Source organism: Ischnura elegans (genome assembly GCF_921293095.1).
Source record: "Ischnura elegans chromosome 13 unlocalized genomic scaffold, ioIscEleg1.1 SUPER_13_unloc_1, whole genome shotgun sequence".
In the NCBI taxonomy this organism is placed as follows: Eukaryota; Metazoa; Arthropoda; class Insecta; order Odonata; family Coenagrionidae; genus Ischnura; species Ischnura elegans.
This window is the reverse complement of record NW_025791657.1, coordinates 16,001,244-16,028,712: the sequence shown is the minus strand read 5'-3', so window position 1 is coordinate 16,028,712 and position 27,469 is coordinate 16,001,244. Positions and strand designations below refer to the sequence as shown.

The following is a 27,469-nucleotide window of genomic DNA, read 5'->3' as shown; positions in this document are numbered from 1 at the left end:
GTCTCATCAACATCGTGCAACACTGCTTTGTCCCGATAGCATTAATATTTCTTGCATAGTCTTAAATGAAAAGTCTCCTCCTTTTTCCATGCTGCTGCCGGTGCATTTCGAAACGCGTCTTGATTAGAGGCCTGCTATGTATGTGAGCCTCTTGCGGCAAAAATGTAAACTAAAACTTATGGAAACCAGGCAAATCTTTGCTTTCATGATCTTACATAATCGTTGTTACTGAGAACTGCGAGGTCAACCGTCTTATCAATTTTGCTGTGGTGTATTTTCCCGTTGAGGTGCTTAAGAGTTATTTAAATTTTAAAATTTAAGCTTGTCTTTCACCGTGAGAATTCTAAATATATGTTGTATCATTGAAATCTATGTAGCTCCCGTGACGAATCTGGAGATCTCAGTCTGTTGTGTGTTGATAATTTCATTGACGATTTAACATATTTAAAGATTGAATGAGTGATTGAAGTTGAAACATGAATCGTACCGCCGGGATTTTCAGCACTTCATCAGAAAGGGATTCTGTGGGTACCAGGTGCAGGCTATGCATGAAGAATAATGATTATTTTTACAACATATTCACTTCCAACGTAGCTTGCAGAATGACTGTGAAGGATGCTATAAATGGTTTACTCGGGTTAGAAGTAAGTGGTTCGATGCCTACAACTTATTATTTTTCTTTGTCGTATTGCCTTCGTTATTCACTTTCAGTAGTTTCTGCTCTTCTTCAATGTATAGCGTGTTTATTTTTATCTCAGGTTGCTGTGGGAGATGGCCTGCCCACCACCCTGTGTCCACTATGCTTGAAAAAGCTCACGGAATTCAGTGTTTTCAAAATGACTTGTTTACAATCGGACGCAAAGCTGAGAAAACTTTCTGGGGTGAATTGCTTTAGGGTGAGTATTTTCGTTTATTCTCTTTTGAAGACTGGTGCATTGTATGTTTCGGAAAATGTCAAGTGAGAGTCTTTCGTTTGTGTCGGCAGCAGTCAGAAATCCAGTTGAATCATTATTTGTGGATTCAGCTTGTCAAAGCACTTGTTTGATTGGATTTACTCAAAGTTGTAATTGATTATTCACTTGATGCCACGACTTGAGGAATAGAATATTATATGACTTCTTGAAAGTGGTAAACCCAACTTCATTTTAGAAAGTGCTTGGATTAGAGATTTAAAATAAATAGGGTATTATTTTTGTTAGTTGATAATATTGGAGAACTTTAAAGGCCATCCTACATGATGACGGAATAGTGAAACTAGCCCAGTTTCTCGTAAGCTGTGTTTCTCAATCTCCATGCAAAGTGCTTGCTACCTTGCCGTTGATGTTTCAGTGGTGATAAGTAAAGACGTTTTGTTGTCTCATTCAAGTATTTGTTTGTAAAACAATCATAGATAACAAAGTGGGGCATTCAAGTTTGCCAACTCGTGGAAGGCAATGCACCCACTACGCTATCAAATAATCCATTTTTATGTTTCTGCTCACTTGAGTAACCGAAGTATGTTAAAACGAGAAAAAAAGCTCCTACTGCCCACATAGCAACGAACCTCTCAGAGACGTCTCACTCTGGTCTTGAATGACTCGAATATCTCGTATGTCTCAGAGATGTAATCATGAGACGTTCAGGAATTATTAAAAAAAAACGTATTTAAACGCCATCAATGCCTTCCATGTCTATTTTTCGGTGCAAATCTGCAGTTTTGATTATTAAAATCACGACATTTAATATGGGTTTCTTATTTTCAAAAGGTGATCTATCACAAAATTTGACGCTAAAAATAATCGAAAAAAGAAGGCCATAACTGTATAATTTAAATTTAATTTTTTTTTGCCTAAATTTGAAGCATACCATATTACAAAGTCTAATGAGACATCTCAGAGACTTATGTGAGACGTCTCAAGAGATGTCGCATCTAAGACCATTTTCTTTCGACATAGTGACATCTCAGAGAAGTCTCAGAGATGCCTCTGAAGCTCTCAGAATGTCTCTGAGACGTAACATGTGATATTCGAGATGTCTCAGAGACGTATCCGGGATGAATTTCTGCTATGTGGGTGGTTCCTGCTAATTGTAAGTGTGAACTGAAATGGATCTGTAAGTTGGTGTCCAAGCATAGGCTCAACTGCACACACACAAAATGTGAATTATTAATGTTTTCTCTATTTTATAACAATATATACCTGCTGATGGTTCAAAAACTTTTCTCAATTTTCACGGCTTATAATAGGAAAAGAGGAGAGGTACAATGAATGCATAAGTGTTTAAAATTACCGTTAAGCTTAGGAGATGATTGTTGCAATAATGTCATTACAAACGTTGTAAACAATCGACGTAAAATAAAAAACGATCAGATGTGACGTATCTTTTTAGTATCAATATGTTTAGTATGTTTGTTAGTTACTTTGATGCAAGATTGTATTTACATTTTTGGATAAATATTTTGTTAATATGAGTATGTTGAGCTACAACAATGTATGTAACTTCAGCTATTACAACTAATTTTCTTTATGAGTAAAAATAAAGTTTATTTGAATAATCCATTAGTTAAAATTGCATTCTGTGTTTCAAATTTTCGTGTTATCAAATTCTTAAGTTCTATTTCTATGAATACCAACTAATATATGCACTGAATGTCATGTGTACTGTTTATTTGATTTTAAAGATGGCTTATTTGGTGAAATACCATATTTTATCAATTGATATGGTTGACCTATGTAACAGTCTTCACAATCTTGGCTTTCCATATCATATCCTTCATTTTTAGGGGTTGTTCAGGAAAGTTTTTTTGTGTAAAATTGGTCCTGGGTATTTAGATAATTATGATAAATTTTGAGGTATGTTTTGTTTAACCAAAATATGTTTTCAATAGCTTATTTTGTTAGATGTTTACCTTTCCAGGAAAATGTTTTTGTAAGTGTTTCTTTGAACAGGGAATGGATTGTTATTCCACTTTGTAAGTAAATTTTGTTACATGAATTATGATTATATAGTCAGAAATTAACTCTAGAGCACAGAATGGAATGAATTTCATGTTTTGTATTTTTTCTGTTTTACTTTCAAATTTATGCAGATTACTTTGGCCAAGAACTTTTAACATATACCTAGAACTCAAATAGCATGTTAACTGTATGTACTTTTATAAGTGGTGTATTTGAAGATTAAAAATCTCCTAAATTATTAAAGGTTTCATCCACACGACTATTCATGTGGAGCTGTTAGACTTTCCTAGATTATCATTTGTCTTCTTCGCTATGCCGTACACTACTCAGTGCATTGGCTGTTCAGGCATTGCTCTCTTGCCCCTTGAAATTGGCCCCATACCTCTCTAATTGCTGTCTCTTCTATGATGTTTGGAGTCCTAGAACAATTTTTTCTCCTCTTTACCGCTTTTTTTTAGTCTCCCATCCAATATCAAGCTGATGATTTCATACCCTTCGGCCTAAGAAAGTGGTCAAAATATGAGATATATCTCTTCTCTCCCTGAGTTGGTATTTGAGTTCATAGAAACAGGAGTTCAATTCCAATAGAAATTAATCAAAAACATATTCCGCATCAAAGATTCACATTTAAACACACGTCTGTTGAAAATATATATGTATTTTCTTTCTTTGATGCCTCATGTATGTTGTAATACGCCCAGCCCACTATGTGAACTGATTATTCCAAGTACTCTCCTGCCTAATTTGGTTTCAGCATCTATTTAGCTTTTGAGTTATTGTTAAGAGACACATGTCAATTTTTATGCAAATGCTTGGATATCACATTCAAAATCCTATGTCATCATATTAGGAGTATGCTTCAATTGTTGGCTATGAATTAAGTGAATTCCACTGTCACCCTATCCACAGAGTATCCAAGGAGGGGAGGCAGCTGATGACGAGTTGGGGACTCCTGTTGACACAAAGGACTTCATTCAAGATGAGGTACAAGGCACCTCACATCTCACTTGCTCAGCCCAAAGGACTGAAATATACATACCTGTGCTAGACTCCCAACAACTCGGATCTAATATGTTGGTAAGTTTTATTCTCATCCACAGTGAAACCTGAGTTTAATGACCCTGAGTTGTTTACATTTACTTGGTTGTTTGACGTAAGTGGCTTTGTGCAGTGTAAATGGATGAGTTCCTACAGAAAGTCACCTTCGCTTGTGGGAATAGGGAAACAAGATGCCATGACGTGAAAAATGCAGGACAGCTCCCGATTAAATAAGCAATGAGAGGAAAAGTAGGCCAATTGAAAAATAATGACAATTTTATAGTTTGGAACAATGAAATAAATTTGCAGTATGATTTTATGTATTTTTCTGTGTATCTATTTTTCTTGAGTAATTTATGTATTTGTAGTATAAGCTAGCTAGCTATTAGCACATTCATTGCGGATGCGATTTTCAAGAAGGTTGTCAGAATCGGTCGATAAAATAAGAAAGAAAAAGAGGAAATTTTCCATAACATACCTTCGGTTCAAACACTGCTATTTACATAAGGCGTGCAAGGTTCGAAAAAGTGTTCCTTGCTGGAGGTCATATGCACAATCAAAACACTTGGGAATGGCTATTAGTTTCTTATGAAGGCAGAGAATGGCCTCCTGGCCCGACTGGCAGAGCACTTAATTGACTAGCTACATATATTGACTTGGAGGGGACTGCGTCAATTGACATGTTCCACACGGAATGTGTTAAAAATGAGGTAAGGAGAAAGTAGGCAACTTGAAAAATATTGGCAATTTCACAAGTTAGAATAGTATAAATTAATTAGACCTATGATTTTGTAATATTTTGTGGAAAAATTTTTCTCGAACTATATTTGCATTTTTTACAGCTTGCTAGGTACCTGGTAACAGATTAACTGTGCACAAAATCATAATTTTCATTAAGAAGGAAAATGTCTCATTCATAAAAAATCCACCCGGATACCAGACTAATGTCCCAACTGTACCCAGTGGCAGATGTTTTATGAATAAAAATGCCTGTTGGCTCGGCCTGACATCTAGTAAGAAATGATTAAAAGGAAAGGACGTATGGAGGATAAGCAGGACACTTGAAACGTAATTGTAAATTCATAATTTAGAGCAAAAGAAGTTAATTAGGACTGTGGGTTTGTTTTTGTTTGTGGGTCGAACTTTTCAAGCAATTTTTGCATTTTGACAATGCTAAGTTTTTAACTTTTACTGAGGTCATGTTCCAATCCACCGTAAATGCACTTGCGCTCTACTCAGCACTTTTTGATGGTCACATTTGGGAAGTGATGTTGTCACCTATTGAGATTCCAGTCCACTACGGTCCTGCTCTGATGAGTGCATAATCGAAGAGCACGAGAGAGGGCAAGGATTCACCCTTACTTGCTCTTCAACACGTTGGCTACGACGGCTAGAGGTAGAAATTTCTATTTATTATGTGAATTCAGACAGGATATGTTTTAAGGTGGTGAATTGGTTCTTTAAATCGATCATAATGAATGGAGTTGTTATCAAAATAAGTTAATCTAGAATACATGTTAATCTCTGTATGTCCAGTGACCGGGAAAATGAGGAATTGTGATTGAATTTTAAGTGTCTGGAATTATGCATGAATTATTCTTGAAAATTTTCTCCAGCCTGACAGTTAAAATTGCTTTCAGGCATAATTTTTTAAGTTCGATGCCCATTTTCTGGTGTAAAAAGTGTTTGTCATAATTGTAAGTGCAATAGCTGAGTGAAATTTTTACAGCTGCATCGAAACATCGAATGTCAGACAAGACTGCAGCATCGAAAATCCTAAAACTCTTTTCTCAACTAAGATTCCAAAAAGTGGTGGAATAGGACAGGTGACAGCAGTTAGTTATGATGTTGATGTAGCTTCTTGAATTGCATTGAATAAATTTAAATGATTAAATTAAATTTGATTATGAAGTGTGTGTAAACTGATTCATTCCTTTGCCTTATAAATTTCTTATCTATCACAGTAGTCATTTAACATCAACGTGAAAACTTTCCCTGGAAAAATCATAAATAACGGAAGAATTTTTCTTCTTTGGTTGGCTAGGCACCCTAAATTTTTCAACTTACTGCATGTAAAATGTTATGATGGGTAGCTATTCACAGTGATTAATATATTAAATTATAAGTGCACATTTATTAAATTGTTTCCTGTGTTAAAACCACTTCAGTTTTTTTCTGAACATTATGCTGTACGAAATTTGTTGTCCAAAATTAATAAATTTATTGGGGAGTGTAATTTTTACAATTACATCCACTCCTTGTTGCCACTGATGTATGTATGTTATCACTTCCACATTTACATTTAGTGCGGTAAATATTGCAATAATTAATGGACAACAACAGTAACATTGTCTTAATGCCAAAATTCACTAGTCAACTTTTTTCGGTTTTGAAATCGCCACTGTACAATGGTGGTACCACTTGCAGCCAGAGCAGGAAAGAGTAAAAGAGCCGATAAGAGTGTTAGAGCACAACAACATAGGGTGCATCCTATGGCTTGGAACACGGCCTGAGGCAATGTTTAGTATGTTTCTCTCGGTGGTCCACTGGGTTGAAATTAGGGAAAATACCCTTTCTGCAGTTGTATTTTACCGTGGTATGCTTAACCCTTGAACGGCTAGCATGCCTGTATGGTCACAGCTGCAGTAGTCTAAAATATTTCATATAAATTCTGACCCAAACATTATAGACCATGATGTCTTCGCCAAAAATGATGACAATGTATCACTTTATTTGGTTCATGTGCTTACGGTCAGCATTCACGCCAGCAGTTGACTGTGGCATGATGGGCATTCTTACTCACTCTGATCGAGGAGGCAAAAGAGAAAAAATGGCGAAGTGTCTTTGGTAAATGCAATATTTTTCCTTTTTATTTTTGATACTCAGCTAAGTATTTGATATTATCCTCATAATGAATGTTATCAACTTCGGTTTCTTTTGCCAAGATTGTGATATCTTTTGTATGAGACAAGGAATTTGAATTTATTTTTCGGTGACCCCATATCTGCATGCTAGCCGGTAGCCGGGGGTGTCTTTTTTGGCAGGTATCCTTCGCTAAAAATGTCGTTAATGGGTCTGTTATCAAATAATTTTGATCTAAAACGCTAAGTTTTTTTCAATCCTTCTTTTTTCTCATTTCACTCGATTTTAATGATTTCAATATTTTTTGCTGTATTTTTTTGTAATATTTCCATTAATTTTTAGTACAAACTACATTTTATACTATTCATCACTTTTATTCATGGTGCTTGTGTTATTCTTTGCTCAACTATCTAGTATGAAGAATGATAGGTCTATTTTCTACCACAGGTATACATACCCAAAAATCAAGGGCATGGTAGAAGGGAAAATGATGTTCAATAAATAGAATGAAGAAGCTCATGGTGGGGTGCTTTGTATCACGTATAAAACTTTGAAGCAATAAAAAGTAGATTGAACCTCGACCTCGATCACATCGACCACAATGAACTCGTGGCCAAATTTTCCAACTGAGTCCAATCCCTGGTTTTAAGTTGCAAGGAGACATTCAAGGCAAAAGTCCATTACAAGCTCCCGTCAGTTTTAGTCCTGAACAGGAGCATATAGCAGGGACTGAGTGTTGAAGAAAAAAATAACTACCATGAATTCGTAGGTAAGTGCTCTTCATATTTGCTTATCATGTCGGACAATTTAGTTGAGCAAGCAATAAATCTTACCTTTTCCATTTATTTTGACAGTTTGTTTACTAGCTTTCCTCTTATGAGTCAGATAAATTCTCAAGGATATGAGGGTGCTGGAACATTTCTGAGAAAAATGATACCAAAGGTATCCCATTGATCGAAAAAACAGCTAGCTAAGCAGCCCCACTGTTCCCATGCTTTCGCACGGGATAAAAAAGGGAATATTGTTGCTAGATAGAATTCGGTAGTGACTGTCAAGTCACCTTGCCTATGTGTTCACCCACTCACAAAGGTCACGAGATTCCCACATGTTACTTCAAAATTGTGCAAGTTAGGCAACCTGCAGTGGTCTCTAGCTACAATATTTAGATGGGCGGAACTGATCTCACGGATCAAAATATCAACAGGTAAAGGAATGTTATCAGAGAAAAAAATGGTGATGGTCCACATGAAGCTATCTCCTTGATGCTGTCATTGTAAATGCCTGGATCAGTGTGGAAAATTCTGGTTCAAATATACCGCAGTAAGCCTTTAGGAGAGAGATTGCACAAGTGTTTTTGTAACAAAGATGTACCTGTCTCGGACCTGGCGGTCATATTTAATATTCCCTATCATGTGCAACCAATCATAGAAAGTCTGATGACATAAACTATGATGGCAATGATAACCAATTTGTCCCGTTTGATAGATGCTGATGTTCTTATGAAGAATATTCCTCCCACGTGGGCTCAGAATGTGATAAGTGCCTAGGCCTTGCCTTCAATGAAATTCTAACTACATATAATACTCGGCAATTGAAAACCCAATTTATAGCATCCAAAGACTCTAGGACAAAGCAATATAGGACTAATTTTGTTAATTAACTCATTGATAATGTCAGATTACTTAAGGTTTCGCGGTCCATGTTTGTAGATTTATGGATTTTTTGGGAATATCCCGCATCAGGTTATTAAAATGGCCGACGTTTCTTCTCCTATGCTGGAGACCTCATCAGGGCAGGTTTTTTTTCATTCTATGACTGTTTTCAAAACTGAGTTTTATACTGTAAAGTTCTTTGGACAGCCAAAAAAATGTTTAAAATCGAAAAAATAAAGTATAATGATTTGAAATTACTTGAAAATGCCAAATAAAAGAATTATTATAGGTAAATGCATCAATATATGGTGTATCACGCAGTAAAAATGAGAATTATGATGGTTCGAGCGATTCTTCTGCAGAATGCAGACCAGTGGCCGGAACGGCTAGCGTGCCCATATGGGCGCACCCCCTCTAGCAAGAATGAATCAACAGAATTTTAAAACTAAATGTTTATCTGAATGCTTGGGCAGTAATTAAGCAGTTTTTAACCGAAAAACAAAATAAAACTCCACTGTTAAAGGGTTAAGAAATATTCAGAAATTTTGTTGAGTGTTCTGAGTGGCTATTAACACGATTTTCAAAAAGGAGGACTCTTCACCATTCTTAAAAAATTTGCCCAGGCACCGTATCTATAAAGGATAACATGTCTGGACCAACCCAGATGTCTGGTTACCCTATGTGAAGGCGTCATCAGTTCATTATTTCATTTCATTTATGTACGGGATAACCCATTAACTATATTCTTATGTAGAACATCACAGATGGTAGACCATAGAGAAGACTAAAAACACATTTAATGAAACCACTCAATAATAAATTAAAAAATATATGAAGAATTCCACATCAATGAACCAAATATATAGGCAGATACAATAATATTAATGCTAAGTTATGAAAATGTTCTTGTAATAGAATTTTTCAAATTGAGGTCATGTTCTAATTGACATGTCCAGATTAATCGGAAAATCTGGTCACTCAGTGTGTGACCATCAGTTGCACAACATGAGGCAAAAAGTGTAACCGCCCTAATCTACATAGGCATGTATGTGCATCTTAGCTTTCTTATACCACCATTCTTGTGAGAGAAATGTCACACATGCAATGGAGGAGTCTTATGGTGGACTATCTCAATTCTCCTTTCTAGCCTACTGTCTTTTCTGCAGCAGAGCTGAATCTCAAGATTGCTCTCTTTTTCTTCAATCAATCTTCTTGCTTGACCTCAACATAGGAAGTTGGCAGAACCCTCATGTAGCTTTAATATAAGTAAGGGAAGCATAATTAAGAACCAAATTCAACTTATTCATTTAGTAATTGAATCTACAAAAGATAGGTCGATAAAGCATAAAAATAGTCTTTAATAGTAATTTAAAAATGAGGAAGGATGTTTCCTTTATGTTGTGTGAGTGTGTGTGTCTCTGAACCAAAGAAACTGTTGCACCATCCCATCAACTCTCACAAAGAATTTCCTTTGCATTGTGTGAGTGTATGTGACTCTATCGAAGAATCCCTAGCAAAGCACCTTCATCCATCGCAAACACTTCCTCTGAGCTGAGTGCATGTAATGGGTTTCCGGTTTAGAGCCTCGTGTTGGTCACTACTATGACTTCTTCAGTTCCAGCAAACCAACACAGTATTTGTTTTGACCTGCTACTTGATCCTTACGTTACGGCCATAAGAGACTATTTTCATGTTTCAGGATTGGAGCTGTAGAGCTTGCTTTACCTTTTCTGTAGCACAATCTGACGAGTGTACGAAAGGTGCAGTCAAAATTGTGTCTTGTATAGGATGGAAATGCTAGAACACATGTGCGAATGCCTGGCTGTGAGATGGCAAAATAGCCCTTGTTCTCATGCCGTTCATACATTTGTTCAGTTCCTCGCCATTTTAGAGATAAATGCCATTCCAACCTGAGCAATTCCGTGCCGAGTGTAAAACAGCCTTATCAAAGATTTTGTACTTTGCAATCTTGAATCACTTGGATTTTTCCGTCATTGTGCCATGTCAAGTACATTGATACCCATAGATGTAAAATGGCCTACAAACAAATCAGTCAATGATCCAGAATGTGGAATTTTTACTGCTGGAATGGTATATGCTTCTTTCCTGTCACTAAATTTCCTTAACATTACCTATTTCATAACATATCTGTAGTTTTTGTTGAGGGATACCTGTAGTAGATTCAAATATTTGATGTAAAGAATGTTTGCTTCCATGGAATGTCTTGATTTGCTCATATGAAGGAAAAAATTTAGAGTTATATTTATAATTTTGTAAAATACTATAGTTATGTTTAGAAATTGTTTTGTAGCTGTCTTAAGGAGATAATGTCATGAAAGACTTCTTGAAATTCCGTCTATCTCAACATGGATTCACAGATAATGAGGATTTTACTTAACTACATTGCAAATAATGGGAAAACACTAATCTCTCTTGCATTTATTGTTTTGCTCTGGTCATTTTTTGAAACAAATAATAATGCACTTCAAATGAAAATATAAATTAGGCTTCTACAGGATGGAGTAATGTCGCCTTTATGTTGTCCCTTAGACTATTTTGCAGTTCACACTCTCCATTGGTAGCATCTGAGCTGCTTACTCATTACTTGAGTAGGAATTAAAGTTCAAGGCTGATGACATCACTGCCTTGATTCCAACATACGTCTAGTGTCTCGATGATCGCATGGTAGTTGTGATGTGAATTTCATGTGATCAGACTTAATTACTGTGTATACATTTGCGTGCCATAAATCATTCAAGAGTATCTCTTTCCGTGACCTCTCATAGGTGAAGAAAATTTAAAATATTTTGATACATTTTATGGCATTTTAAAGTGTGGTGAACTTTTCTTCATAGACTTAATGATAATTTAATTTTCCACCTCACTGCATACATGTTATGGTTGCGTGTGCCTAACAAAGACCTTGCTAGCAACCTGCCCTGGTATTTGCTAAAAGTGGTCATTATTGATGCCTACCTTGTACTTATAACTCCCTTCATGGCAGTAGCCTTTGATAAATCGTAGTTACTATTTTAAGTTATTGCATTGCAATCATCACTTTCTGATGGCAATGATGATGTTTTGTTTCTGGGGAAACAAAGCTGTCCACGTAAACGAAGCAAGAAACTTAAGAATGCCTAGTTAAAATACAGATGTCGTCGCTTCAGGCAAAGGGTGTGACATGGGTTCACAAAATTGGCTACTTGGGCCAGTGATGGTATACAAACATAAGTTTCAAGGGAAAATGATCGATTTATAGACATATCATCTAAAATTTTATAAAGGGTGATAAAATCCATGTAATTCAAACCATGTCAATGCTAATTATTGTGATCCTAAAAACCCTATTGCATATTTTGGGAAGAAACTGAAAGTTCAGCACTCATCACCCCTTCATACAGAAAGACATATTTAGCCTTAATTTATCTATTATTTGAAAAAAAAAAGCTGAAATACGTTTTAGAATTCGTGTAGGGCAAGAAATAAACCCTATAAATAGGCAATAACATAATTTTTGGTCTGTAACATGACTTAATTTGCTGCTTTTGTCGTTCTATAAAAACTTATAATTATTTATGCATTCCATCATACTATTGTTGTAGTACTTATGTTCACTGATTAGTTTTTAATCTCTGTCTCACATTCAATATCACCTAACTCCACCAAAAGCCAGTTTACTGAAAAATAAATCATTAAGTAATTTCAGATGGTACTTAGTGTTAGATTCATGCGCCAATGCTGATCATTGTTGTTATCATTGTAAAGAGTAGGTTCTGAACTTGGCTAAATCAATATAAAAATTGGGGTGTGTTTTTTTCCATTTTAATTAACGGGAGACGTGCTGCATGATTTTGTTTTGATCAGTGTTTTAGTCATACCAGGGTAAATGAAGTGAACGGTATAGACTGAATGGACAGGTCTCCTCAGTGGTTAACTGCAGTTGATCTCTCTAGTCTAGAACTGGAAGTTTTCACTGCTGTTGAAGATCGTGTTGCTTATATTTCCGTTTGATCACATATTGAGTATTTTTTCTCATTACATATTCCAAAATTATTGTCTATTACACGGATTAAATTGAGGTTAGTTATTTCATTTTTGGAAATATTATTTGATGCTTTCCCAGCAGATAATGTGGGCAAACTCTTCTCAGGACTCCAATCAGGATAATTTATCCACATTAGTCTATGTTTCAAGCTCCAACTTGGGTCTCATTCTCAGGGATAAATGTTTTTTTATTTGTTTGTGATAACACAATATTCAGCAGCCCTAAGGATGAGCCCCGAGTTGGAGCCTGAAACGTTGGCTAACATGGATAAATAAACCTGGTGGGAATCCGGAAAGTAGTTGACTGAAGTCAATTTCTGTCTGCTTTGCCCCTCAGTTGATGTTATTCTGAGCAGTAAAATTGCAAATAATAAAGTAATAAGTAAAGTAATAGAGATATATTAATCAATCAATGAACTCAAAGGTGGGCTGACTTAGTATTTAAAAAGGAACTTATGTTCTATAATCATGGTTTGTCTAATAGTATTGTGAAGATGTTTTCTATGATTTAAAGTAAGGGAAACACTGGTTCTTTAAAGGCATGCCTAGTGCTACACATGTAAATATTGTTATATAAGCAAGCATAAGCAAGGAGCATGTATGCCCTTATTGTTTACTTATTTAATGCCAACCAATTTTATTATGTATTTCATTTAATGGATATGATGTGGTTATATTATTACTATTCTGCTGTGCTTTTGAGAGCTTTTCTCCCTTTTTATACAGTATAAAATAGATTCTTTAATTGAAATGATTAGTAGATGACAATTTGCCACCATGTTTTTTAGGGTGTAAAGCATGCAAGCCTTAGGAGCTGTTTATGCAAAAAATTGGGCATATTCAGGCTTGATTATGCACATGAAGGGCAAGATCAGCTTATCCTGGGGCTGATGATGTTCCAAGGGTCAGGTGGCCCTGCAATTTTGATGAAATAAATGGCCCTTATTCTACATAAACATGAAGAAATGATGATAATAGCTTCATCTTTATTCATTGCTAGAATTCAGGACTTGGAAGTCTACATCTACATCTATATGATACCCCGCAAGCCGCCTAAAAGGCGTGTGGCAGGTGGTGTTAGGACACCAGCCATATACAGCTAAAAAAATAAATAAATGAAGTACTCTAACGAGGTTGGTACTGGCGTTTATTAAAGTCTTCATGATTCAGGGGAAAAACGAATTCCGATATCTATCCGTTCGGCAAAACACCTCTCTTAATTTATCGCTTCTATTGGACCTGGGAATATAGTGTGGCTCTATTATTATGTTCTCTGTATCGCTCTTAAAGAGTCTTGTCTTAATCAAGCTGAGGACACGCAAATATTCTGAGGCCTGGATGCTTGAAGGCCACCCATTTGGGATTCGAACCTTTAACTTCTGAGTTGGAAAGTGTAGTATTTACCCACTTATACTGTGGATAGCACATTGAGAAGCATTCCACATCAAGTTGTGGTCAGTAAACTGGTTATGTCAGCCATTTCATTTTCGGTTGTCTCTAAAAGCTTGTGCAAATATGATTTCAGCCAGCTTGAGTGGTCTCAGGTGAAAGAGGAGGCTTTATTGTTATTATATATAATTATTCACATTTTTATTTTGACCCCATTGATTGTCACCCAGCATTATCTTCTAGGAAACTGTGAAAGATGAGAACAAAGACCCTCTCAGTGAAGGTAATTATCCTGAGATGTACACACCGGATCCAGATGGAATTTCAAGTAATGCATTGGACCCATTGGCAACTGATGACTTGGTAAGTTCACTTTTGCCTTGTAAAGCATAGTTTTTTTACTACAAAAATTTAGTCCTCCATGGAATAATCCAATATCATTTACCATAATAACAATACCTTTTTCCTTCCCTTATCATATCTGAATAAGTGAATGTTACATGTGCCATACGTCTTTATTAGAACTTTCACTGTTACTCATCATGTTGGTTAAAGAAAAACATCTCCGCTATGTTGACGTGCTAATTTTTGTCTACCATCTACGTCTCCTGATCTATTTTGGTTGCTTTTTCAAGGAAGATTAAGGGAATCACAGTTGCCTTAGTTTTGGCCCATAGGCCCAAAAGCTTTTTTTTAGGAACAAAGAGATGTGTCATTCCTGACGAATTCATGCAAAATGGATGGGTTATTGCACTGAACAGAATGGGGGCATACAGCTGCTCTGATCTCACACCTTTGCTTACTGAGCAAGTGATACCATCTTTGGAGAGGGTACTGGATGTTGGCAAACCAGTCTGTTTGTTGACAGGCATCAATTGTTTTCTGTGAGCTGATTTTGATGGAACATGTCATATGTCATAGCATGTCAACTTTTATTGAAATGAAATGTAATGATTATCTTTAATAAATGAAATCAACATATTTGTGTGGACATGTAGACAAAAATTCTTGGTTGCCGATGAATGATGTCTTGAGACCATCATATCTCAAAATATTGCTGATAAATTTGTTCTTCATTCTTCGAAAGATTTTCCTATGGCTAATTGGATAGGCAGAGTAACTTAATGGACCATATTTTGTTGATCAATAAATTTATCCTTCCTTCCTCTCTGTGGTCAGAATAGCAATATAGGGAATTTTTCATTTGTGCATACATTTGATGTTTTGGTTGTTATCTTTTGCTTCTTGTATAAATTGGTGAAAACCCATATCAATGAAGTGTTAATTCTGTTTCTATCAGAGTGGCATGGCAACATGTGGGTCCCCTTGTGTAAAAGCAGATCAGATCAGTGATGATGGAGGAGGATATGTGCACAATGAAAGCACTGATGGGGGCACAAATGACCTTGTGGCAGAAGCCTCTGTTCAGGTAATCGTCATCATAATAGTAATATTTAAATTGGTTCAGTGATTTGTTTGGAAAAATATAGGAAATGTCACTTAGTGTGTTACATACAAAATCAGTACAAAATAAAATAAGAAACAAAAGGTATGGGAAGAAATTCATTATAATTATAAATATAATTTTTTGCACAAAAATTTGCAGCATACATGAACACACAAGTATGAGGTGTTATGTGCACACAATTTTTGAAGTAGAGTCAGTCATGCTGTTTAAGTAGACATTTTAACAATGAGCTACAGTATCCTTGTATGAATTTTGAATTTTTTTTAATTATTGGTTCTAGGGCCCCAGATGAGGATGCTAAATAACTAGTTTCTCTGATAGAATAAAAAAGAGGTAGATGTCATTTTCTGGGTAGCTTCTGATTTTGTTGCTCCTAGGAGACTTAATTATCATGTTTTACACCCCGATAAGGATAACTGAGATTTTGTGGATTTTACATCAGTTTTTACTGAGATCTGGTTGTGTATAGCTGGTTGCATTCACCATTGAATTTTTAAACCTTAAAATTTTGTTTAATTATTAAGATTATTGCCTTAAAAATTAATATTCGCGTGCTTAAAGTAATACACATTTAATACAGTTACTACCCACCATGCACCCCTAAAAAAGCACCAAAAATCAAAAGGTTATAATAATAGTATGTGCAGGATCGTTTTAGGCTTACTTCTTGTTCATAAAGTGGGGTTGTATATCCTCCCTACTTTAGGTTAGAAAGGCAGTGGAATGAGTAAAACTAGCAGTTATTGTTTGCATGCAACGAATGCTCCTTTATACTCCTTATCTACTTGTTGCCTGGCTTACTACATAATAAAAAACTGTGCTATATTGAGATATGGAATTACAACCCCTTGGATCAGCGTAGTAACCTTGGTAAACGAAGAAATGGTAGGGTAAATGTTAAAAGAAGCTGGGACTATGATAATCATCTGCAAAATGCTGAAGAATTTGAAAGGGCTACCATGGGAAGCCAAGGTTGGTAGTAAGTCCAGGCATTGCAGTAGGATTAGGTAACAATATGATGCACTTTAGTCAATTGAGTAACTACATCTCATTCTTGTCTCAGCAAAGCATGCTTTGTATTTTTTTGTACTCTTGTGTGTGATTTTCCTGAAATTGAATGTTACATCTATATTTTTTAAGACTAAAGAGAATTTTGAGTGGTAAAAATATCTTGTAGATAAAATCCACAGAATACAAACACTTTTTGCATGCATAGAATATCTGTCAAAGGAAACAATAAGGGCAACAATATCTTGAAGCAATACAAATTACATGTAAATCTCAGTCACGTTGATGCGTTAGACAAATATTCTTTCGCACAGTGGTATTGATCTTTTAATTGTGGCTAATCCTACATTTTCCTGGTAACATGAGAGTTTTTTTTTCTTTTTAAAGTACTATGATAGATTAATGTACAATTTATTGCATATAAATGTATAACACAAGCAATTAAGATGTGAATGTTACAGAAGTGTATGTTTTGAGGTGGTGTGTACATATTTATCAATGCTATAAATAGGAATCATTATTTTTTTGTTAACTCACAAAGTTTTTTCTATATTTCTGTATCTCTGCCCTTAATGATGCTGATTTTGGACTCATATGCAGGCACAGGCCTCAACATCTTCCCAAGGTGAAGAGGTGGATGCTGAAGGCACAAGAGCTGTTGTGATTGACCTTGACACTCTGCTGGTTTTGGCCAAGAACGAACTATCTCCCAAGGAGACTGATGCCACTGAGGTATGTATGAAATTCATATTCAATTAAATTAATGGGTGAAATTGATGTTTGGGAGAAATCCTCAATTTCAACTACTGTGAACTTGGGCACTTGAGCCAAGATTTTGAAACCTTTATCATTATTTTCAAAAATTGGCACAATGTATTGTAACCAATGCTGCCTGCCATGGTTCATGGGTAACTTTAAATGAGCATATACAAGGTAAGGAGAACTGATTCAATATCCTGTGTGATTATTTGTGCAAAGAGGAGTAAGGTCAACCCATGACGCCTTGAATTAAATATTCTCTCAGCCCATGGTGAATGAAGACGCAGCAGGAGCCAGCCAAGGAGGTCATCGCCATACATAACAGAGAGCCGATAAGATAAAATGTTATCCCACATGACTCCCCCTCTTCGGTTAAGGAGATTCACAAAGAAATACCATATATAATTAAGAATGGGAGAACTAACTCTGAAGAAGACCTGTTGCCGAGCAACATTTTACCTTGCATTTTGTTTGTTCTATTGGCCCACCCTTTTTCCCTGGAAAGAAGTATATATTTTAGTAATTAGGACAATGTATTATTGGAGAGTATTTAGGATTAGTGTTGGTGTTGTCACTTCATTTGGTTTTGTATTCACGCAAAGGATTCCCAAGAATTTAATATTTTTGTTTAATTTTTGTATTATCCTAAAGTTGTCATTTGTAAATTTGAAATCTGCTTACTTTTAGCCTACTGTTGCAGAGAATGGGGAGCTGATTCAAAATCAAACAATGGCCATGGAGTCTATGACGGAGGCTGTGGGTGAGTGCTCTTCAGTGCGTAGAAAATAACTCTTCAGAAAAAAGATTTTTAACTAATTCTGACTAGGCAAATGTCCAAAAGCTTTTTTCTTACATTCTTAATGCACTTTTATATTAGAAAAGCTTGTTTTTTGTCAATATTCCCATTAAGTTCACTGAAAATTTTATTTTAACATGTGGCTTGTGTCCGGGTCCTCGGCGTGACAACTGGGCTCTTTAACCTCTGGACTAATGCTCACTCTTCGGAGAGTGGCTCTTATACATGAATATATTTAACTAGTAAGGGTTTAACTGCATTTCAGTTTAAACTATTTGGTTATATAACCCGATATGTGGGCTGATTCAAGGACAACTCCCAATAAATTATGTATAACACAAGAAAATTTGATTCAATTCTGAACCGGGTTTTTGGACACTTCCTTTGTGAAGGATGTAGCATCTGTGTATGTCATCCATCTAAAAATTCTTTAGTTCATGATGCATGGTTCTGCTTGAGAATATAATCAGGTTAGCATATGTTTTTAGTAAAATTTTCATAATGCTTCGATAACATTAACCAATATATGCTGTCATGTGCATTCATATGGGAATTCCAGTGCACTGCACCTAACAGTTTTGTCTTTAATACTGGGTAATAGAAAATAATCCCAAAAAATTACGAGTGAAGAATAATGGGCATAAGAATCCATTTATGTGCCATATACCCTGTGGCGTCCATGGACAAAATGAACGTGGAACTTGTTGAAATGAGATCAATTGGTTTTTTTCAGTTTCGAAATGATGGTAAAATTTTGCTTTGAAAGACACCCCAACCAATTCACTGTTTTGTGCTCTAGGCAACTGTTCTTTAATAGGCCTAACAGTTATTCATGGAAAAAGTGAGGTAAGGAAAAAAAAACCGATTTGGCTGACAATAGGCTAAACTCAATTTGAATACCTAGTATGCAGCAGTTAATAGTTCTGCAGGGTAATGACAGTGGGTGACTAGGCCATGCATACTTCTTCTCGTTAGCTAAGACTTCAAGGTCATAGCTTCATCCAAATTGTAAAAGGTGGTACAGCAAAGTACAAGGCATCACCCTCTTTCAGGATGGATATGACAAGTTTGAATTAATTGGATGTTGCTTAACTTAAAGTTGATAAGTTTATTTTTTATTAGGATGTTCTAGTGGTATTTTGTACAGCGCTTCATGTTTTAAGTACTTTGAGTTTTATGAAAATTCTATCTGGATGCATTCAAAATTAAGATATTATTGTGATGATTGCTTCTGAAAATAGAAATTAAAATGGAAGTGCTAGGGAATTGGAAAATAGATGCATGTGGACAACCTGGAAATCAGGTATCTTTTGCCAATTGTCAGCTATTTTATATAAAGTATATGAATCATCAAAGGGAGGAAATGAAAAAATATTCTTACGGACTTACTCATAAATCAAGCTTTGTGGTGATTGCTTGCTAGACTTAATCCATGGTGAGTTCCACCTTGAATACAGGGTAAGCCACTGAAATCAGACTATTGTAGATGTCCCTAAGACAGAGTTGGGAAGTAGTGTGGGGGTAGGATACTGATACGTTTCAAAATGTTGGATGCATTTTGGAAACAAGACAATCTGTTTGTTATTTTAATATTCTGCATACTTGGTCTGTTCGGATGGCTTTTGAAACCAATCCATCCTGAACCATCCAGGCTCTCAAACTAAGACTGGCAGAAAGAGATATTAGCGGCAATGTGAGGGCACATTCAAAGAGAGAGTTAGAACCCTTTCCACTCTTCTCATTTGGGGTGTGCATTCACTGAGTCCATAATATAAAATTTTGGATGCAGATCCAATGCCCTCCGCTACTTTGGATCCAATGTATCCGATAAGGGGCAATAACCGTGGATATTTGGATGTGATGCATCCCATCTTGCCATCCTTATAAAATATATAATGACTTTAAGTATGAGATCATTAATTATTCCCTGCCTTTATACTAGAAATAATTTTGTAAATAATGCAAGGCGTAGTGGCTATGAGAGTATAATTATAAATAGAGAATAGTGCCCCTTAGAGAATGTGATCTTCATTTACTGCTAATGTTGTTCTTACTAATATTTATTTTTTAAATGTATGTTGTCCTTGAAGGTAAGTTCTTAGGGTATCATTGTAGTAGTTCATATCATTGCCCCTCCATTAGGCTTTCCCAAAAAAACATTTTTTTTTTCAAACTATATGCTTCACGACCCCTTATTATATATATATATATATTTTTTTTTTAATCACGAGATGTGGGTCATTGTAAATATTATTTAATTTTTTCCAAACTTTGCCAACGTTTCGGACATTTTATTTGTCCATCCTCAGGGCTATAAAAATGATAATTTATGATACAAAATTTGTTAAATACAGGCAATTTTACAGTTGTTATACATTAAAATACATGGAAATACATATTCAAAATTTACCTTTAAGTCTGATGTTGTTTTTATTTATTTACAATTTGGTTGCTTGGATTTCTTTCTTTGTTGGTTATGTCATTTATTAAATTATGATAAATTTTGCTAAGGTAAGTAATGTATGTTCTTTTATTGCAGCTTTTTTTATTTCTGGATATGTGGTAAAAAGCTGCAATAAAAGAACAGACATTACTTACCTTAGCAAAATTTATCATAATTTAATAAATGACATAACCAACAAAGAAAGAAATCCAAGCAACCAAATTGTAAATAAATAAAAACAACATCAGACTTAAAGGTAAATTTTGAATATGTATTTCCATGTATTTTAATGTATAACAACTGTAAAATTGCCTGTATTTAACAAATTTTGTATCATAAATTATCATTTTTATAGCCCTGAGGATGGACAAATAAAATGTCCGAAACGTTGGCAAAGTTTGGAAAAAATTAAATAATATTTACAATGACCCACATCTCGTGATTTAAAAAAAAATATATATATATATTTTTTTTTTTGAAATTTCAAAATCGTCAATCGGATTTCGATGACCCTCGGGTATACAAGGATAGGCAAAAAAAGATTTTCGAAAAATTTTAAATAATTAGATAGCGAGAGGCGCCTGGATACCAACACCCTCAATTTGTCATACAATTTCGCAAAACATGTCAAATTGAGGGTAATCAGGGTAAGTTATGGTCCATAGGGCTAAAATTTCGTCGGTTTTTGCGTATCTTTCACCGTTTAGGCTTAAGAGTGGCGCTAAGCGTTGCGGCTCGCGCGACGCCGCGCAATAGACGGCTGCGGCCGTCCCCCTCTCCTCCCCTCCCCCCCCTCCTTACCCACAGTCGCCCGCCATGTTCACATGCTGCAGTGACTCTCTCTCTCTCCTTCAAATTCAGATTTTTAACTCCTTTCTTAGACCAAATCATGTTGGCTCGTATGGTAATAATCAATCTTAGCTTTATATTGGAAAATAGTTATAAATTTGCTAGCCTACTGAGAAAATTATTCAAAAAAGCCAGGTTTCAGTTGAACAAGCTCTTACCTCGCACCATCACTTATTATTTTTCGATAGTTAAAAATAATCTGCAGCAAATATTGCTTTTGTTCTTCGTCGTTAGTGATTCAGCAATTTAATTCTGTGATTGGGGCTTCCCCCCTCTCGGCCACATCATTCACCACCTTCAACTGTTTGATGTGATGTCGAACTGTTTGTTAGCTTTCTGTCGTTTCCCAATTCTTAGAATATTTGTTGAGAAATTCATGCGTCAGCTCAAGAGTAAAAAATTCATTGAACTTGATGAAAAAAAAGGATAAAACTTTACTGTGCACGTCTCTTGGCACGGGTACTCTTTACAGAAACTGAATGGAATCATTTTCACCTTCATGCATTCGTTTCACCATTTTTCTTTTAATGTGAAACGGCTTGATGGTCAAACGATTAATGTGAATAGTTCCTGGCTTAGCTCTTTTCGTTTGTTCCAAAGTTCGATCTGCTTCTTAGGACCTCGGATCACATTCCACTTGTCTATGGCTGGTATCCGAGCTCTACTGTAAATCACGAGAGCAGTATGTACCACTTCTATAGCATTGATGCTTATGGTGTGCTTCAACTTACTCATTCGGAATAATAATACTGATAGTAGATCACGCAATTTCGGTAGGCGTTTGGTGTCCGAGAATACAAATTTCTCTTTTATGCCGAGGACAAAAATATCGCGCGCTCTTCTGATCGCCTTCTTGGAGCCATTTTTACAGCTCACACAAAAACCACTATGTTCCTAATATGCATGCGCTTTTGCAAACTTATACACCAACACACAAATTGGAAATGCAAGCGTTTAGGACGTATTGCAGAGCAGACCAAGAGTAAAGCGCACGGAATAACAGCACGATTCAGTAGACACGAGGCTGCCCCACAGCGAACTGACTTCGCAATTCACAATGAAGGTCCGAAAGAGAATGGGGCGTGAGCATGCAACACCTTGCCAATATTCAGCAGTGGTAACAGCTTCTGTTTTTTCGCAGAAGACGATTTTAGGGCTTGGACATCAGAAGTTTCAAAACCCTGCCTGGCGAGGGAGGAAGGTTTTGAACTGTGGAGGGTCAGTGAGAGACCCGTTTATAGTTGCTGCTAACCCCAGCGCCTAAGTAAATTCCATGATTCATATCTACCAGGAGTGCGGTTTGTTACATTGAATTCGCACAAGGTGAGGAAATACACCGCGAGGACCAAAAGCATAATCTGTTGCAGTTTGTATCTCAGTGTCGAAAAAAAGTAGGTCAGGTAAAGGAGAAAGAGCTTCTGCTGGAGGAACAACCGTAAGTGAGAAGGATAGGGAGAGGAGGGAGACGGCCTCAGCCGTGGTGGTCCTAATAACAGAATTCAATAGCTGCATTACTAACGACGAAAAAAAAGCAATATTTGCTGCAGATTATTTCCAACTATCAAAAAATAATAAGTGATGGTGCGAGGTAAGAGCTTGTTCAACTGAAACCTGGCTTTGTTGAATAATTTTCTCAGTAGGCTAGCAAATTTATAGCGATTTTCCAATATAAAGCTAAGATTGATTATTACCATACGTGCCGACATGATTTGGTCTAAGAAAGGAGTTAAAAATCTGAATTTGAAGGAGAGAGAGAGAGTCACTGAAGCATGTGAACATGGCGGGCGACCGTGGGTGAGGAGGAGGGGGAGGGGAGGTGAGGGGAATGGCCGATGCCGTCTATTGCGCTGCGTCGCGCGAGCCGCAACGCTTAGCGCCACGCTTGGCGCCAGGCTGCGCGGGCCGCATAGCCTAAACGGTGAAAGATACGCAAAAACCGACGAAATTTTAGTCCTATTGACCATAACTTACCCTGATTACCCTCAATTTTACATGTTTTGCGAAATTGTATGACAAATTGAGGGTGTTGGTATTCAGGCGCCTCTCGCTAACTAAATATTTAAAATTTTTCGAAAATCTTTTTTTTCCTATCCTTGTATACCCGAGGGTCATCGAAATCAGATTGACGATTTTGAAATTTCAAAAAAAAATGTTTTTTTTGGGACCGCCTACCCCTCCATTTTCCTCTCTTTCATTTATTATTCTGACAGTGATGTTTTTGTGAGCTATAGTTACCTTCTGGCCCCCATAGTTATTTTCAATTTTTATTGCATAATTTTAGTCTTGTATTGCAAGAAAGTATTTGCTTTTAATAATGATGAGAATTGTTTCCATTAAAAATTATGTATGTGCATGCAATTTGTAAATTCAGTTTGTTTACTTCTGTGCATGGAAAAGTGCATTGAGGTGTTTTCTGGAGTGGATACTTGATGTTAGCATGCAAATACTTTGCTGAATTCCTCTGAGGAACAGTGCCACTCAATATGTGAGGAAATGCATGAAAACCAACTGGTTGTTGTAAATAATGTTTCGTTTACGCAACGATGGGAATTCTCTGGTAGACCGCGGGGCTTTTCTATAAGCAAAAGCAGCTCGTTCAGTTCAACGAATCATAGATTTCATGCCTGACTTCACTTATTTTTAATTTGACATTCTTTTCTAGAGTCCCGAGCTTCTGAACGAGCTTCAGCCATGTTTGTAGGCCTTGAACCAAAGATTAGAGCATCACATTCAAGGAAAGGAAAGAAGGTGATTGATAAAGACATTAAAAAATGTGATACCTTAATTGCTGATAAAATAACGCGTTCAAATCCTAATATTGGACGGTTACATTCGAAATCTGGATATGTAGCTAAAATCAGAGGGGATAGAGGAACAATGACTATTGCAGGAAAGGAAGGTTGTTGTAGTGATGCAGAAACCATAAAGTTACTCAGGAGCACTGAGGATGCGAAGAATGGTTCTGAGGCAGCCATACGGGAAAACAAAGTGAAAAGTATTAGCATGCCTAAAAATCCTGGGAAGCGTGCCAGTTCATCGAAACATTCTTATCATTGCTTCAACCGCAGAGATTCATTCAATGCCAAATATGATCTCATTAAGCACCGCCAGATTCATTTCGGATCTGGCAATTTAGATATTGGTTCAAATTTGTCAATCGGAAAAGATTCGTCCCTCAAAACCTTTGTTTCTAGAGGGGAAACTAATACTTCTTGTCAGTCCATTTCCTCCGAGAGTTTAAATCATCTGATGTGTAAAAGCCAAGGGGTGAGAAAAAAAGGAAATGAGCTTCTTGAGGATAACTTCGGAGGAACAAAGGAGACTAAAAATGTGGGGGAAATGAGGAGAAATTTCATTGTAAATGGGAAATCATGTTCAGTTGTTCCACTAACAGCAAAGACGTCTTATTCCTGCAGTGAATGTGAAAGGTCTTTCTCTGAAAATAGTAGCCTTGTCTGTCACACTTGTACTCATGCGAAGAAAAAAACTTATTCTTGCAATGAATGTGATAAGTCCTTCAATAAAAAGAGCATCCTTATTAGTCACATTCGGACTCATACGATGGAGAAACCTTATTCCTGCGGTGAATGTGAAAAGTCTTTCTCACGAAAGAGTCACCTTGTCTATCACATTCGGACTCATACAAAGGAGAAACCTTATTCTTGCAATGAATGTGATAAGTCTTTCTCACAAAAAAGTCACCTTGTCTGTCACATGCGGATTCATACAAAGGAGAAACCTTATTCTTGCAATGTATGTGATAAGTCTTTCTCTCAGAAGAATATCATTGTCCGTCACATGCGGACTCATACAAAGGAGAAACCTTATTCTTGCAATGAATGTGATAAATCTTTCTCACGAAAGACCAGCCTTGTCCATCACATTCGGACTCATACGAAGGAGAAACCTTATTCTTGCAATGAATGTGATAAGTCTTTCTCAGGCAAGGGTAACCTAGTCAGTCACATGCAGACTCATACGAAGGAGAAACCTTATTCTTGCAATGAATGTGGTAAGTCTTTCTCACGAAAGAGTCACCTTGTCTGTCACACGCGGACTCATACGAAGGAGAAACCTCATTCTTGCAATGAATGTGATAAGTCTTTCTCACGAAAAAGTCACCTTGTCTGTCACATGCGGATTCATACAAAGGAGAAACCTTATTCTTGCAATGTATGTGATAAATCTTTCTCTCAGAAGACTATTATTGTCCGTCACATGCGGACTCATACAAAGGAGAAACCTTATTCTTGCAATGAATGTGATAAATCTTTCTCACGAAAGAACAGCCTTGTCCATCACATTCGGACTCATACGAAGGAGAAACCTTATTCTTGCAATGAATGTGATAAGTCTTTCTCAGGCAAGAGTAACCTAGTCAGTCACATGCGGACTCATACAAAGGAGAAACCTTATTCTTGCAATGAATGTGATAAGTATTTCTCACGAAAGAGTCACCTTGTCTGTCACATGCGGATTCATACAAAGGAGAAATCTTATTCTTGCAATGAATGTGAGTAGTCTTTCTCTCTAAATAGTGACCCTGTTCGTCACATTCCGATTATATGAGGGAGAAACCATATTCGTGCAGTGAATGTGAAAAGTCTTACACTACCAAACAAAACCTTGTCCTACTCACGCGAGCACATCGGAAAGAAGCCTTTGTCTTGCAATGAATGTGGAGAGACTTTCTCTTAATACATGCACCTCTTCTTTCATTTGCAAGCACGCAGGGTTAAGTTTTATTTGACTAGTTATTGATAGTTGTTAGCAATCAAGGTAAATATATTTTATTATTACAAGAACTGCTTGCTTGAAATAAAAATAATCTCATAGTGTGGAAAATGATATAATAATTTTCAGTTAGGTCTGTGACCTAATTTAATAAATATTCAAGTAATTTTACTGTTCTTTATTCTCAAGGACTAAAAAAATTATTCCTTTATGTTTAACTGCTATTTTTTACTGGTAGAAAATTGTTTACATTTGAATGTAAGCCATGTATCGCAACACTTTCGATAAAAACTGCAGGCACTTTGTCTCAAAAATAATTTCCATTGTTTTGTCAATGTTAATTGTGTGATTGATCAATGTTAAATTGTCCGATCGATGTTAGTTGATGTAGTGCTTCTATGTAATTTATATGCAAATATCAAGGTAATAATAATATACAATTGATGAAGAGAGTACTAAGCTGAGTGACTGGTCTATTAGTGTGTGAACTGTGTATTAGTTTGAGTGCCTTCACCACAATCACCATGCAATTCTTTTACAAATGACATTAATATTTCCTCTTGAAAACATTGCCTTCCATGGATGAAGCTTAAATGATCAATTTAAGAATTTCTTTCTCAGGTGAATGGCCATATATTTCCTGGTAACCGTGTCTCGTTGATTGGCACGAAACAACTTCCTCGCTGTGTATAAATAGTTTTAAAAAATGAAACTGGTCGTATTAGACGCGTGGTTTTGCGTGTGGTGAGATATCAATCGAGATTATTTTGTCATGGACAAAATACTTCACGTAGAAGTAGTGGTGAATATGCATATTTTTATCGTATGAATGAGAATGAATAGCCTCGGTTTTCTAAGTCCGCAAAGGCAATGCTATCATGTAGATATTTTGGGAGCGAAGCCATAAAAACTTACTCATACAACACGTCTGACTGACGTACTGATGTTACCCTTTTAGAAATTTATGTCAACTTCATCAACAAAAAGATTGAAGTGGAAGGAAATTCTTTGGAATTTACTTTTGTGTTTTGCAATTTAAAATTCTTGAGCTCTCTTCACATTACTAGTTTTAGTAACTGTAGTTAATATCTTATACTTTCCATCATAATAAGTTTTATTTAGTATTTATATATTTTTTAATTATTCAGATTAATGATTAAATCAACGCTGTGGTAATAATTCTATGCACTTAAAGGGCAGTTAGTATATGTCCATGCAGTGCATGAAATAAATTAGGTTGCTGTGGATTTTGCGTTATAAATGATGAGATTTCATGTTGACAAGATTTTTAGTGAATTTTTGCCATGTAAATGAAGAATTGAAATAAAGTTATGAAACGGAAGTGTAGCTCGGATCTTCAGCTTCTGTAGACAGTAATTTTAAAAAAGTGTCCTGACAAACAGCAAAACGATGGTTATATATACGACTTAGCAACAGCCTTGGGCAGATAACCTTTTCCTTTCCAGTCCACATATTAGACGGGAGCACTTG

General features: G+C 36.1%; 1 protein-coding gene across 3 annotated transcripts; it reads left to right on the top strand.

The window, feature by feature from the left end:
- The first annotated feature begins 201 nt into the window (after positions 1-201).
- On the top strand, positions 202-26,446 carry LOC124172300 (zinc finger protein 271-like). 3 transcript variants are annotated; one of them, XM_046551740.1, is made up of 9 exons: positions 230-287; positions 378-644; positions 759-896; positions 3,846-4,013; positions 14,165-14,284; positions 15,222-15,350; positions 16,998-17,129; positions 17,844-17,916; positions 23,907-26,446. In XM_046551740.1, the coding sequence occupies exons 2-9, from the start codon at positions 477-479 to the stop codon at positions 25,763-25,765; spliced, it is 2,787 nt and encodes a 928-aa protein (XP_046407696.1). In that variant the 5' UTR covers positions 230-287; positions 378-476; the 3' UTR covers positions 25,766-26,446. The 3 variants fall into 3 exon arrangements, with proteins under 3 accessions (XP_046407697.1, XP_046407694.1, XP_046407696.1); XM_046551738.1 differs by having other exon boundaries at positions 203-644; XM_046551741.1 differs by lacking the exon at positions 15,222-15,350 and having other exon boundaries at positions 202-644.
- Positions 26,447-27,469: the final 1,023 nt, after the last annotated feature.